Raw genomic sequence first — 15,484 nt, 5'->3', positions numbered from 1 at the left:
GAGGGAGAGCAGCGTGCAGGACTGTGTGGCACCGTGTGACAGAGGGAGAGCAGCGTGCAGGACTGTGTGGCACCGTGTGACAGAGGGAGAGCAGCGGGCAGGACTGTGCGGCACCATGTGAGAGAGGGAGAGCAGCGGGCAGGACTGTGTGGCACGGTGTGACAGAGGGAGAGCAGCGGGCAGGACTGTGTGGCACCGTGTGACAGAGGGAGAGCAGCGTGCAGGACTGTGTGGCACCGTGTGACAGAGGGAGAGCAGCGTGCAGGACTGTGTGGCACCGTGTGACAGAGGGAGAGCAGCGTGCAGGACTGTGTGGCACCGTGTGACAGAGGGAGAGCAGCGTGCAGGACTGTGTGGCACAATGTGACAGAGGGAGAGCAGCGTGCAGGATTGTGTGGCACCGTGTGACAGAGGGAGAGCAGCGTGCAGGACTGTGTGGCACCATGTGACAGAGGGAGAGCAGCGTGCAGGACTGTGTGGCACCGTGTGACAGAGGGAGAGCAGCGTGCAGGATTGTGTGGCACCGTGTGACAGAGGGAGAGCAGCGTGCAGGACTGTGTGGCACCGTGTGACAGAGGGAGAGCAGCGGGCAGGACTGTGTGGCACCGTGTGACAGAGGGAGAGCAGCGGGCAGGACTGTGTGGCACCGTGTGACAGAGGGAGAGCAGCGGGCAGGACTGTGTGGCACCGTGTGACAGAGGGAGAGCAGCGGGCAGGACTGTGTGGCACCATGTGACAGAGGGAGAGCAGCGGGCAGGACTGTGTGGCACCGTGTGACAGAGGGAGAGCAGCGTGCAGGATTGTGTGGCACCGTGTGACAGAGGGAGAGCAGCGTGCAGGACTGTGTGGCACCGTGTGACAGAGGGAGAGCAGCGGGCAGGACTGTGTGGCACCGTGTGACAGAGGGAGAGCAGCGGGCAGGACTGTGTGGCACCGTGTGACAGAGGGAGAGCAGCGGGCAGGACTGTGTGGCACCGTGTGACAGAGGGAGAGCAGCGGGCAGGACTGTGTGGCACCATGTGACAGAGGGAGAGCAGCGGGCAGGACTGTGTGGCACCGTGTGACAGAGGGAGAGCAGCGGGCAGGACTGTGCGGCACCGTGTGACAGAGGGAGAGCAGCGTGCAGGACTGTGTGGCACCGTGTGACAGAGGGAGAGCAGCGGGCAGGACTGTGTGGCACCGTGTGACAGAGGGAGAGCAGCGGGCAGGACTGTGTGGCACCGTGTGACAGAGGGAGAGCAGCGGGCAGGACTGTGTGGCACCGTGTGACAGAGGGAGAGCAGCGGGCAGGACTGTGTGGCACCGTGTGACAGAGGGAGAGCAGCGGGCAGGACTGTGCGGCACCGTGTGACAGAGGGAGAGCAGCGGGCAGGACTGTGTGGCACGGTGTGACAGAGGGAGAGCAGCGGGCAGGACTGTGCGGCACCGTGTGACAGAGGGAGAGCAGCGTGTAGGACTGTGCGGCACCGTGTGACAGAGGGAGAGCAGCGGGCAGGACTGTGCGGCACCGTGTGACAGAGGGAGAGCAGCGGGCAGGACTGTGTGGCACCGTGTGACAGAGGGAGAGCAGCGGGCAGGACTGTGTGGCACCGTGTGACAGAGGGAGAGCAGCGGGCAGGACTGTGTGGCACCGTGTGACAGAGGGAGAGCAGCGGGCAGGACTGTGTAGCACGGTGTGACAGAGGGAGAGCAGCGGGCAGGACTGTGTGGCACCGTGTGACAGAGGGAGAGCAGCGTGTAGGACTGTGTGGCACCGTGTGACAGAGGGAGAGCAGCGTGCAGGACTGTGCGGCACCGTGTGACAGAGGGAGAGCAGCGGGCAGGACTGTGTGGCACGGTGTGACAGAGGGAGAGCAGCGGGCAGGACTGTGCGGCACCGTGTGACAGAGGGAGAGCAGCGTGCAGGACTGTGTGGCACCGTGTGACAGAGGGAGAGCAGCGGGCAGGACTGTGTGGCACCGTGTGACAGAGGGAGAGCAGCGGGCAGGACTGTGTGGCACCGTGTGACAGAGGGAGAGCAGCGTGCAGGACTGTGTGGCACCGTGTGACAGAGGGAGTGCAGCGTGCAGGACTGTGTGGCACCGTGTGACAGAGGGAGAGCAGCGGGCAGGACTGTGTGGCACCGTGTGACAGAGGGAGAGCAGCGGGCAGGACTGTGTGGCACCGTGTGACAGAGGGAGAGCAGCGGGCAGGACTGTGTGGCACCGTGTGACAGAGGGAGAGCAGCGGGCAGGACTGTGTGGCACCGTGTGACAGAGGGAGAGCAGCGGGCAGGACTGTGTGGCACGGTGTGACAGAGGGAGAGCAGCGTGTAGGACTGTGTGGCACCGTGTGAAGATGGGCAATGGCAGGATGGGATGTTGGGTTGAGAGCTCTACCAGCTGTGCTCCCACAAACCTGACCAGAGGCTTTAAGTCCAGGGTTTAACTTTTTATGGCTGCAGGGGCAGTATTGAGTAGCTCTGTTTAAGGTGCCCATTTCAAACGGCCTCGTACTCAATTCTTGCTCGTACAATATGCATATTATTGTTATTATTGGATAGAAAACACTCTCTAGTTTCTATAGCCGTTTGAATTATGTCTCTGAGTGGAACAGAACTCATTCTACAGCACTTTTCCTGATATGGAGTGAGATTTCAGAAATCTTGGCCCCTGCTTCCAGGTCAATTCATAAGTCCCTGTGAAGGCTATGATGCTACAAACACTGCCTACGCCTTCCTCTAGATGTCAGTAAGAGGTGACAATTTGAATGGAGTCGATTGCGCAATCAGGGCCTGTATAAAACGCCAAAGACCGGATGTACCGTTCTTTTCCTGCTGCGCCTGGCGCACGATGTACGTTGGACCTGCTCTCTTTCCAAGCTTGGGTTTAGCCAGTAATATTTCGCCGGTCATGTTTTTACTCGTTATAGGTGTTAAAGACATCATAAGGTAGTTAATTTAAACCGTTTTATAGCAATTTATATCCGTTTAGTGCGATTTTGAGGCAATTCTTGGTGATGCACTTTGAAGCGCCGGGCACGTTTCCAGTACCGGTCGAACGTTAGTGGGCATTTCGACGGACAAGAGGACATCTTTCGACCAAAAGAAGATTAGACCCAAGAAAGGATACATTGCCCAAGATTCTGATGGAAGATCACCTCATAGTAAGAAATATTTAAGATGATAAATCGTTGTTCTGTCGAATAATTTTAAACGCATATTCCGCCATTTTCTTTGGTATAGCTTCGCTTGGCGAACCCTGTATTGCACAGTAAGGATAATTTTAGAAATGTAATTCAGCGATTGCATTAAGAACTAATTTGTCTTTCGATAGCTGTCCAACTTATATTTTTTTAGTCAAGTTTATGAATAGTTAATCATGAGACAAGATCACTGTCAAATATGGCGCCCGACATTTTCAGGCTAGTTTTGCTAGTTTTGTCATTGTATAACCACGGTTTTTTGTGGCTAAATATGCACATTTTCGAACAAACTCTATATGTATGTTGTAATATGATGTTACAGGAGTGTCATCGGAAGAATTCTGAGAAGGTTAGTGAAAAAATTAATATATTTTGGCGATGATTACGTTATCGCTCTCTTTGGCTAGAATCAATGCTCTGGTAACGTTTGCACATGTGGTATGCTAATATAACGATTTATTGTGTTTTCGCTGTAAAACACTTAGAACATCTGAAATATTGTCTGAATTCACAAGATCTGTGTCTTTCCATTGCTGTGAGCTGTGTATTTTTAAGAAATGTTTTATGATTAGTAATTAGGTAATACACGTTGCTCTGTGTATTTATTCTAGTCGAGTTGTGATGGTGGGTGCAATTGTAAACTATGATTTATACCTGAAATATGCACATTTTTCTAACAAAACCTATCCTATACAATAAATATGTTATCAGACTGTCATCTGATGAGGTTTTTTCTTGGTTAGTGGCTATCAATATCTTTATTTGGCCGAATTGGTGATAGCTACTGGTGGAGAGAAAAAATGGTGGACAAAGAAAAATGGTGTCTTTTGCTAACGTGGTTAGCTAATAGATTTACATATTTTGTCTTCCCTGTAAAACATTTTAAAAATCTGAAATGGTGGCTTTATTCACAAGATCTGTATCTTTCATTTGGTGTCTTGGACTTGTGATTTAATGATATTTAGATGCTACTATTTAATTGTGACGCTATGCTAGCGATGCTAATCAGTGTGGGGGGGGTGGGGGATGTTGTCATAGGTGTACCGACCTCGGGCTTGCAGCCATAAGAGGTTTTAAGTCCAACCAACTAAACAGTACAAGGAACTGATAGGAATCAGAATGCTTTCCTGTCCCCCTAAACAGGGAAGGTATCCAAACATCATGGCAGGCAGGCAGGTGGGCAGGAAAGACAGGGTGACAGGGCAGGGTGACTTGGTGACAGGGTGATAGGGTGACAGGTAAACTGACCTGGTCTCCAGAGGAACGCTGCTGTTCAGCGCCCAGCTGTCCTGAAGCTGGACTGACTCTGGCGTGGAGGGACCCTCCCCGGGGGCCGCCGAGGGGGCGTGGGCTGGGCCGCGACGGCTGGCCAGGGTGTTGGGGTTCAGGGAGCTTGCAGACGACTGATGGTGGTTGTGAGGAGGAGGGAGCGGCGGCCGCAGAGACTGACTGTGATGGTGGTTTGGAGGACCTGAAAGAGAACACAGGAACACATTAGGGCTCGTTGATTGACCAAAATGGTGTTCTAGCGCAGAGATTGAAAAACTTCCTGTTTTGACTGGTTTAATGAAGGCTTCCATTGACAGTGATGCATGTTTGGATGTTTTGTTTCATATGGAACGTTTTTCATATCGTGTTACAGATTGCTATAAGAGAGCACGTCAGATCTAAATAAGAAAACACCTAAACATTTTTTTTTTTTAAACGGTACACATATAAAGTACAATATTTTACAGAGCAAATCACAGACTAAATCCAATTTAGAGTGACCAAATCACATTTTAACTCAATACACTGTTTATCACATTGTAACTCAATATACTGTTTGCTGACAAAAAGGCAGGGAGAGAAGGCCTGATAATAAACATCAAATGCGTGAAGAGCTTACAAAGATACAAAGCTCATCTGTAATACTGCTATGTAAGCCCTTCTCCATTTTCAACTAATAAAGGGAAACATGAAAATTGAAAGCTGTGAATTAACTTTGTGAAAGTTAAACATTTTAATTGTGTGACTAAAACTATTCAAATAATGCAATCAAAATGGTTTCTCTACTTTTAAACTTTTAATCAAATAATGCAATTAAAATATTTTTCTGCATTTTTCTAGCAAGCCTAAATCATACCATTTAATTAAAAGATAATGAAAGTAGGTAATACTTCAGATTTTGGCAAATGAGATCTAAATATCTCCAAATTAATGAAGTGCTATCAGAAAATATCACTAATTATTAAAGTCTACAAAGAAATATTTAGACAATTCAAAATTCAATCTACAGATATGATACAGAATAAAAAAATATAAAAAAATGAGTGCCTCCACTCATCCTGTACAGCCTGCAGTGCATGATGGACATACAGGAAATAGCCTTAATTAATCAGTGGCTAGATAAATGAATGTACGTATTCCTCTAAGAGAAGAAAAAAAAAGACATTTGTTTACATCTTCCATAACGCCATAACAGTCTTACTGACTGATCTAAAGGCAAAGCCTACTGTGGGGAAAAAACACACAATAACATCTATTCTCCATTGGGCTTTCTTCTGCCTATCCTTGTATACTTCATTGCACATTCCAGGAGTAACATAAGCATATCAGTTACCCATATATAAAGTCAATATGATAAAATACAGTGGGCCTACCCTCTTACATAGACACCATGGAACTGATAAGTAGTGAAAGAATCAGCCTCACACCAGGAAGTGACAGTTTGAGCTAAGAAAAGGAGAGGCCCTTCACACAAAATGTCTTGTGAAAAGAGGAGCGGATAGATGAAAGAGGGGATGTGATCAGCTCTGGTTTGGAGGGCCAGGGTGTGTAATCTCCCGCACCACACTGTGTAAGAACAGGAGAAAAAAAAAAAAAACAGTGCTACAAAACCCACACTTCACAAAAGCTGGGTTTGGACTGCAGGGACGATGGGAACTTTGGAACAATCTGAGCTGCACAATATGGCCGAGAGCAGTGGATTATACTCCACACTGCAGCTCCGGCTAAACACAATGACATTCTGGGACTAGCGCTTGAATGTGTTCTGATAACCTTGACCGTGCTCAGATCCTACGCTTTTTCCTCGTTATCCCTCTGCAAACTGCCGTTCAGGCTCAAATCGAGCCGACAGCCAGGGAGGTTGTCTACCAACCCTCAATGGGCCTGTGCAGTTTCCTTTTACAGGTCTGTGGTCACACAAAAGGGCTGTTGCCGTCGGAGGCTCCGGTTTCTAACCCTGAGGAACTACACCCCTGTGTGAACCAGTGGAATCCCACAGACACAATGGTCGCCTCCATATCTATTTAATACAGCGGAGATCACAGTGGAGATCTGAGCAGCGGGGTTGTCAAAGTCACTACTGTAATAGGCAGATTACGGCGTTCAGCAGCGTGCTGGCCTTTAGTAGTCCCCTGTATTGCGTTTTAATAGAGTCTAATAAAAAGGCCCTGTACTTCTCTTTAATGCCACAGCCGGTCCTTCCACAGAGGATCAGCTGTGGCTCGGTACAACAGGTGAAACACCACAGGCCACTATCTTTATACCTATTTAAACAATAAGCTCCATCTTAAAAAACTGAGTTGTGTTGCACAGTAGAGGACTGGCGGGGCACCTAGCCGCACTGCTGCTTTAGTGGTGGGAGCAACAGCTTTTTTCAGAATGGACGACATGGTGACTTAATCCTGCAGCATAAAGACATGAACATAAAGCACCATATGAGCAGAACAAGTGCACTCACTCAACCTATCCTCAAACAGAAAATGTTACCTTTTTTCTTTCAGCCTGGAAGACAATCATTCCAATTACAAACAAAACAGCGTCGTATGAGAAGCAAGAGAGGAAAACTAACATTTAGTAAATGAGGATACAAACTTAATAACATGCAGCCATGTTTGTAATTACCACTCCATGGATATAGAATTAAGAAACTTCTAAAAGGTTAATTGCTTTTCTGATTGAGAGGCAGCTCGTCGCTATACAGAAATTGAAATTGAGTGTGTCTGTTTTCTTTGTATGTATCATAAAAAATAAAATTTTCTTAAATGAAAGAGGGGGATATTGTAATGAATATAATTACACATCATTTTTTACCAAATTGCAGAATTATTGAGGGGTAAAAATTATGTTTTAATTTAAAAACAAAGATTTATGGCAGTGGGTCGTATCCTAGTAAAAATAGTTTAGTTTCCTTTGTCTCCCAGCCCCGTAATCATAGCTTTCACCATAGCTGGAATACACATTTGTGATCAGGTCCCTCAGAGCCGACTGTAGAATCCAACTTATTTTTGTATCTTCCCTTCGCATCTCAGCCTGCACCATAAATCCCATTCAATGTAAAAAACTGTTGAGAAGTGAAACAGCACTGAGCTGTATTCATCCCGACCATAAAAATGACATTCATTCCCCCTCCATCTTCCATTTTCTAAATGTGTTTTTATTTCAATGTTTTCTCTTCTCCGTCATTTAATGATGAATAGTTGAATTATAATTTACTGTGCAAACCTACATTATGTGAAAGACAACAACAACAACAATAAACGCTGGGACGAGAGCCCACTTCATGGTTTGTTGTTTTTTTGTATTTTTTCTGAACAAAAAGCTGGCTGAATGTTCAAGGCAATTTGCTACAAAAGGATGGAACTCAGTTTGAACTTGAAATGACCTATATGCCTATTTATTTGTCCAACCGTTAGGAGTCCAGGCTACATAACTTGTTTGCCATAATGACCCAGGTGTAGAATGTGTTTTATAGCCCACCTCAGCTGTCATGTAGAGAGAGAAAAAAAAGACGGTAAGCTAAGAGGGACTAAAAAGGCTAAAAGTAATTACAGTTCAGAGGCAATGCAGGGAGAAATGGAAACGCCCCACACAACAGCTTCTTCCACCGCTGTTGTTAGTGGTGCATGGCGATGTTGAAATTACTGCAGCTCAGCTTTGCAGACTACGGGCTAGAATGACAAGGATTAAAATAAATTGTCCAGCATGGGCGGTGGGAACCTTGGAAAAACAATACGAGTTAAAGCATAAATGTCAATTTGGAATGATAAAAGACACAATGTACACACGGCAGGAGAAGCCCCGAGAAGGTAATAGAAATTGCGATTTTTTTTTTTTACTGTGACTCAGGTTGCTTAAAAATAAATGTGGTGGCATGATTGGAGAGGGGGCATGCTTCTGTCTTCCACTCTTTTGTTAGTTCCTCCTATCGACCTCTTCACACACACCAAAGACAGGTGAAAATGTCTTAATTGAAACAAGCCCAAGGGTAAGTGTGCACTCATCACAGCACTCAGCGCCTCAACGTGTGGTGGTTGCCTGCCTAGTTGAATGGGTTAACATTTGGCTTGGGCTGCAAATTGATAAGCACAGTGTAATGGATATTAAAAGTCCCAGGGTTCAGCTGTGGGTGTCCAGACTGCATTATCTTCCACTGCTAGTAGCCTGTGATGAGAGAGAATGGCAGGATTAACCGAGGTCGGTTTAATGTTGTTTTTCCGATGACTTCTGTTCAGTGAATAAACTGTATGTTGACAATTCTGTTGGGCGTTTCCAGAGCGATAGGATGGGTGGTGTAACAGACCCGCAGCAACACCACACTGAGTCAGATCAGGGAGCGGACATGCTTGAGAAGCCGTGGATCATACCCGTACCTGAGGATCTGGACGTGCCCTCTCCCCTTGATCCAATTTTTTCATGGGGATTTAATTAAAAAGCAGAGATTGCAGTACAGTAGTGCAAATGAGGGGGGGGGGGGTTAAATATTCAGAGCACAGCATATCTCTGCCTCAGCCACTCATCTCCACTAATTAGACAGTTAGAACTATTCAGAGACAACAGTCAGGGAGACGAGACTACTGCACATTCAGCTTGAAACTGCTCTGAAACAAATGCCCAAATTCTATGAAATTACACTCATCACCAGAGACACAATCTGTGGCATTAATACCATTTATTCAAACGCTTAAAGACCAGACAAATGGATTTTCCTTCGGTAACGACGAGGTATAGAGAATGGAGTGATCAAACATTCAACACGCCACACAACTCTCTGGTGATTTCCTTGTTGGATTATTATTTAAAAAATTCAAATGCAAAGACACCCGAAATAGCAAAAGGGAAAAAACCAACAGATGAATAATGCATTGGTAGCGTTAATATACTCACAGCATGGCTCTTTCCAGGAGTAGCTAATGCGTCACCTACTGCTCACATGCATTTCTTGCTAAACCTTCCCAGAGAGTTGGTGTGTGGAGAGACAGGCGGGTACCAACAGGCACACATTCAGTGCCGATTCCATAGACCTTACTTCCCCCCCCCCCCCATGACACCTGAGAATCAGACTGGAAAAGTGACGGAGCGGTCACAAGGTGCGAATGCTGTAGCATGGATTAGCTAAAAAAAAATGATCAAAAAAATAACAACACAAACCAAGTACACACAGCCGGCACTGTGGATAGGCCAGAAGCAGGGCTGAAAGAAAGGGTAGGGAGGCTTCAAGGACAGTATATACGTTTGAAGGTCACGTTTAGAATTTGTTTTGGAGAGATGCAACACTGACGCAATAAGGAAGGTGTATTATGCATTTAAATATGACCATGGGAATTAAAAAGCTGTTAGAAAAATATTGTCATCCAACTTTAACACACACAGTGATGGGATATGTCATGACTTAGAGGAGTAGAGTGCTGTCGTAACTCCAAGGGAATCAGTCAATAACTGTAAAGTCATATGGGCAGGAAAATCCAAATGTAATACGAAGGAAAAAATGGTTCATTATCCGTTTCATCATTTTAGCTTCTTGCTGATAGTTTGTAAAAATGTTTCCCTCGGATCGTCATTTTAGCTTCTTGCTGATAGTTTGTAAAAATGTTTCCCTCGGATCGTCATTTTAGCTTCTTGGTGGTTGTTGGTCAAAATGTTTCCGTCGGATCGTCATTTTAGCTTCTTGGTGGTTGTTGGTCAAAATGTTTCCCTCGATGAGGTGATTTTACAAGAAAAGTAAAGAAGACTGAAATGACACGATGTGTGCAGATGGCGGGAAAATGAAATTACAAAACAGCACGTTAGAATGCTTTGTAGAGAATTACAGTATCCTATTACAATATAGAATGTGAGCTGCATGTGCTTTACACACAACCTCTATATAAAATGACAGCAGGAAGTGAGCTGCATGTGGTCTACATACAAGAACATCTCCACAAAATGATGGCAGGATTCATTATAAGAATCAACACGGGATAGAGATACCAGAACAGAAAACAACAGGCAATTCAAATATTGTTTTTTTTCTATCCAGAACAATGGCAAAAGGAAAAGCCCACTTGACAAAGGAGATGTGTTTGAAATCTCAATGGAATTGATGACAAGGAAATCTCAACAGATCTGTCATACCTCTCAGAACAAAAAAAATACTCCTATGTTTCTTTCCATAAAGAACATAAGGGCACAATGTCTACATTGTAAATTCATGTGACTGCCTGTCTTAACAATCTGGGCTAATTGTGTGTCGTCAAAAAATATGATTTCCGACTCCCAAACAGGATGGGGTGGGAAGCATAGAATCATATTAAAGCCTTGTATACTGCAGTGCCAGGCCATCAACTTCCATAAGGCTGTGGTGAAATGCTTTTTCATGCCGTAGACATGCCGCTTGGTGATACCTATAAGTATTGACATTTGATACCATGGAAAAATCTATCTATGTTATTTTAACCACCAGACTGACTATGATAGATTTTATTGCATGTGTTGAGTAAAAGGTGGCATGAGATAAATTGAAGGATTCTTTGCTTATTTATTTCAGAAACATACCAATTTACATATTTAAAATAAATATGTGAATAACAGGAGCTAATTTTTAATTTTTTTGAATATTTCAATATGCACTTCGGATGTTTGAGTGCCATGATTGAGTCAATAAAATACAGAAACCTTTATATTACGGTGCTTCATCCTGTCTTTTCTATGAGCCTATTTATAAAACGAGTAGGTCTAATCCTGAATGCTGATTGGTTAAAAGCGCATTCCAGCCGGTGTCTATTCCACAAGTTACCACCGGCTAAATCTATGACGTTAAAAGCCCTATTTACTCTGTTCCATCTGACTGAGCAATCCACTGTCTCATCAGCCCAGCCAGGCAATTTATAAACTTGATCTCCACTATAAAAAGCATCTAGACATTATCTCACATTTCTTTTAGACTAACATTTAGTTTTCAACAACGGAGATTTGTTTAAACCTTACTGTCTCGACAACGTCTCGGGCCAAACAACACCCATGCCAATATATCCTCCAAACACCGGCTTCTTGTGCATTATCACTTAATTATATTTCTAAACAGAATATATACAGTCTATTGTGACCACTTTTATTGAATTACTTACTGAAACTATTGTGTACTAATTGATGGAAATGAGCAACAAAAATATATTAAAGGGAAATTCCTCCACTTTTCAAACTCATTTTCATTACCTCCAGCACAATACCAGTGTCTATTATGTGAAAATGACGCATTTTTATGTTTTGTAGAAAATACAAAGAGAAAGTAAAAAAAGTTCTACCTGATGACATCATCAAAAGTCATAACACATTGTGATTTTCAAACACTATGAGATTCGTGGTGGTGTAGGGAGCCAGAAAATACACTCCCTCTGGCTAAAAACTTGTTGTAGGTTTCGAAAATCCCTGTTTTTCTTACTTTTAATCCTACCTAGTGTGCATTTTTTGTTTTGTTAATATTTTTAACCACAGATCATAGAAACACATCGTTTTTCGCATACACTACAAGTCAATAGTGTGGACACCCCTACTCATTCAAGGGTTTTTCTTTATTTTTTACTATTTTCTACATTGTAGAATAATAGTGAAGACATCAAAACTAGGAAATAACACATATGGAATCATGTAGTAACCAAAAAAGTGTTTATATATTTTATTTTGAGATTCTTCAAAGTAGCCACACTTTGCACACTCTTGATGAGTAGGTGTGTCCAAACTTTTGACTGGTACTGTATGTAGACACTGGCACGACGCTGGAGATAATGAATACGAGGTTGAAAAGCGGCGCAATTGCCCTGAATTTTTTTTTTAATAATTCAAAAGATATTTACTTACATCTACTGTAGGTATACCAAAATATCGTAATGTTACCACTTTTCTAAATTAAGGAACTAAATTAATGCTAGTGATAAAGGTAACTGTTCATTCTTAGTTTTTGTTGATGTGGTATGTGATAGGTGGTGGCAGGTGAACAATGAGAGATCCAATACTCTGTACTATGCAGTACAGCATATTTTAAGAGTAACCTAACCATTATGTATTAGAATATGTTCGACACTTAAGCAACATGAGCACTGGAAAATTGCACATATTTTCACCAAATTAGCCTCTAGTTGCTGCATTTTGCTGTTTACTAAACTACTCTAATCTGCATTGATTATATCTGTCCGACTCTTTTCCACACTTAGGCCTAATGCAAAACACAGCGTGAAGAAATGTTACACTCCCATTTCCAGAAACACGGCCCCTCTAAGAGCAGAAAGTCCATGCAGTAATACATAACCCAACACAACCATTAATAGGAATATCGTACTAAATCAAATCAAACTTTATTAGTCACATGCGCCAAATACAACAGGTGTAAACCTTACTGTGAAATACTTACTTACAAGCCCTTAACCAACAATGCCATTTTAAGAAAAATACCCCCCAAAAAAGTAATAAATAATTAAAGAGCAGCAGTAAAATAACAATATCAAGGCTATATACAGGGGGTACCGGTACAGAGTCAATGTGTGGGGGCACCGGTTAGTCGAGGTAATCGAGGTAATATGTACATGTAGGTAGAGATATTAAAGTGACTATGCATAGATAATAATAGAGAGTATCAGCAGCGTAAAGGGTGAGGGGGGGGGGGGTCAATGCAAATAGTCTGGGTAGCCACTTGACTAGCTGTTCAAGAGTCTTATGGCTTGGGTGTAGAAGCTGTTTAAAAGCCTCTTGGACCTAGACTTGGCGCTCCGGTACCGCTTGCCGTGCGGTAGCAGAGAGAACAGTCTATGACTAGGGTATCTACTACTATGTGTATCTGTTGAAAACAAGTCGCACAGGCTATCATAATGAAAATCTAATTGCGGATTGCTCAATCAATATATTATGACATCTGTCACTGCTGTGTCAGACAGAACACAGAAGGTGAAGTACAATATGGTTAGTTTCGCCATGATTGATGTGTCTCCTCGGAAAAGTAAACCAATTTGAGATCGTTTGAAATTGGCAATAATCACGTTGCTCTCGAATTCTCGAATTCTGAACCAACCCCCCCCCCCACTTACCAATTCAGATCCATAGAAGAAGATGGAGATCTCTTTCACAGCTTTCCTGCCATTAATTCCCATCATGCTTCAGTATGTTGTCTTAATTCTATGATTATGTGGGTTATTGTCAGTTATTGCTCAGAGTAAAAGCTCTCCTGATTGCCCTTAAACAGGAATTTTACTTCACATTGATTAGAAAGAGCCAGAGTGACCAAGCACGGAAAATATATATTTTCTCTCTCTGATTTATTGAGGTGTCATCTCAATCTATTCAAGGAGGAAACCACATGACCCCCCCAACAATGGGAGTCAGTGGCCTTTCAACTTCAAAGGCTTTGGGATGATATGGATCAGAAGACAACACTTCAAGGAGCAGGTCTACAGAAGAAAGAGCCTGTCGCACTTCACTATAAACTTCGGACACTAAAGTGTCTAATACCTGCTAAATCGGAAACCATAAACGGGAAAATTATAATGTACTATTACTTTGTGGTTCACAGACGCAGTGGGTTGGAAATATATTGTGTAAAGACAACCTGATCAATGGGCTATACAATGGAATTCAAACGTACTGCATTTCAAAAATGTCATATTTCCGTTTAGACTGAGAAGTGTTCCAACACCCCAATTTTTTTTTCAATAATCCATGTAAAAATGTTCTATTTTTAGTCAATTCATTCAAGTGCCCTGACAAGAAAAATATATAACCTACAGTACATAATTTCTTCACAATACATTAAGGGAATATTCACTGGTATGTAAAAAAATAAAATAATAATAATCGTAGTCCCAGAACTATGCCACATGAATCCACGTTTTAGACATAAATACACAAGGAATATATCAATAGTGTTGAATGTACAGTCAGAAAAAAACACACAAAAAGAGTGAGAGCAACCATTGGAAACTCAGACAAAGCTCTCCCCCAGTCTGTAGCTCCGGCTACAAGCAGAGTCTCTGTGTGACGTCGCAGTAATCATCTAAAATCCTTTCCTTTCACCGTCCTCTCCCACTGAGGAGAATTCAGTCACCTAGGAAGTCTCATTCTGAATGCCGACGTGATTAGAAAAAAAAACTAACAGCTGCAATCACCGTGTTTGGAAAGAAAGCATACTCAAAGACGCACAATTTTCTTGCTTGTTCATGGTAGCGCACAAAAGGTAAAGCTATTACGGGCAGAGAATATGAAAATGAATTAAGTGGGCCTATTTCCACACCATTTCTAATGAATAATGCTTTTGAATATTGTAGAACTGTGTGTTATAGATCTGTCATTCTCATTGAAAGCAAGTCTAAGAAGCGGTAGCTATGTTCAATGTAAGCTATTTGTATGCTTCCCGGTCTTAAGTTTCATTTTTTTGCTTCTTTTACTCTCGGTTTTGTACACCAGTTTCAAACAGCTGAAAATACATAATTTGGGTTATGGAAAATATATTTCACATTGGTTTAGACGGTACAATGATTCTTTAAACAATGACTGCTTGTTTTGTCACAAAAACGGAAATTAGGTGAACTATTAGAATTTTGGCAAACAGGAAATGGTGGAGCGATATTGCATCGTTAATTAAGGGTCTAAGTAGACGTCTTTATCTCAATATCAAAAAATATCTGCGTAACAATTAAGTACCTTTACAGTGAAATAAAATGTGCTTCTTAGCAAAGAGCAATTTCTCAAGGAACAATTTTGTCTGGACTTTCTGGGAGTGGTTTGAGTTGGGAGGGGAAAACTGAAAACTACCTGTTATTGGCAGAGTTGTTTGGAACTCTTTCTTATTGATACATTTACTAATTTACCACCTGGTGATGTGACCAGGTAGACCAAAACTCCATCCCACCAAAACAATTTCAGGCAGTCTTTTCAAACAGCTCTTACACTAAAAAGGGCATTATCGTTTTCAGAGTATTGTTCAAACCTCAAATATCAAGCATATTTATGCATTTCAGACTCAATTCAATCTAACAATTCAATGAAATAATAATTAATTAAACCACAATTC

The 15,484-nt window shown here is 43.0% G+C and overlaps 1 protein-coding gene across 2 annotated transcripts in view; it reads right to left on the bottom strand.

Moving 5' to 3' along the window:
* Window positions 1–15,484, bottom strand: part of LOC120056421 (teneurin-2-like) — a 375,571-nt gene that overhangs the window by 108,231 nt on the left and 251,856 nt on the right. For both annotated transcript variants that reach the window (XM_039004579.1, XM_039004578.1), the window contains exon 5: window positions 4,432–4,654. In XM_039004579.1, coding sequence (XP_038860507.1) covers window positions 4,432–4,654 — 223 coding nt within the window. The remainder of the gene's footprint in view (window positions 1–4,431; window positions 4,655–15,484) is intronic.

The sequence above is a fragment of the Salvelinus namaycush genome, chromosome 12 (assembly GCF_016432855.1).
Source record: "Salvelinus namaycush isolate Seneca chromosome 12, SaNama_1.0, whole genome shotgun sequence".
NCBI lineage: Eukaryota > Metazoa > Chordata > Actinopteri > Salmoniformes > Salmonidae > Salvelinus > Salvelinus namaycush.
This window is presented reverse-complemented; position numbering and strand designations above follow the sequence as displayed.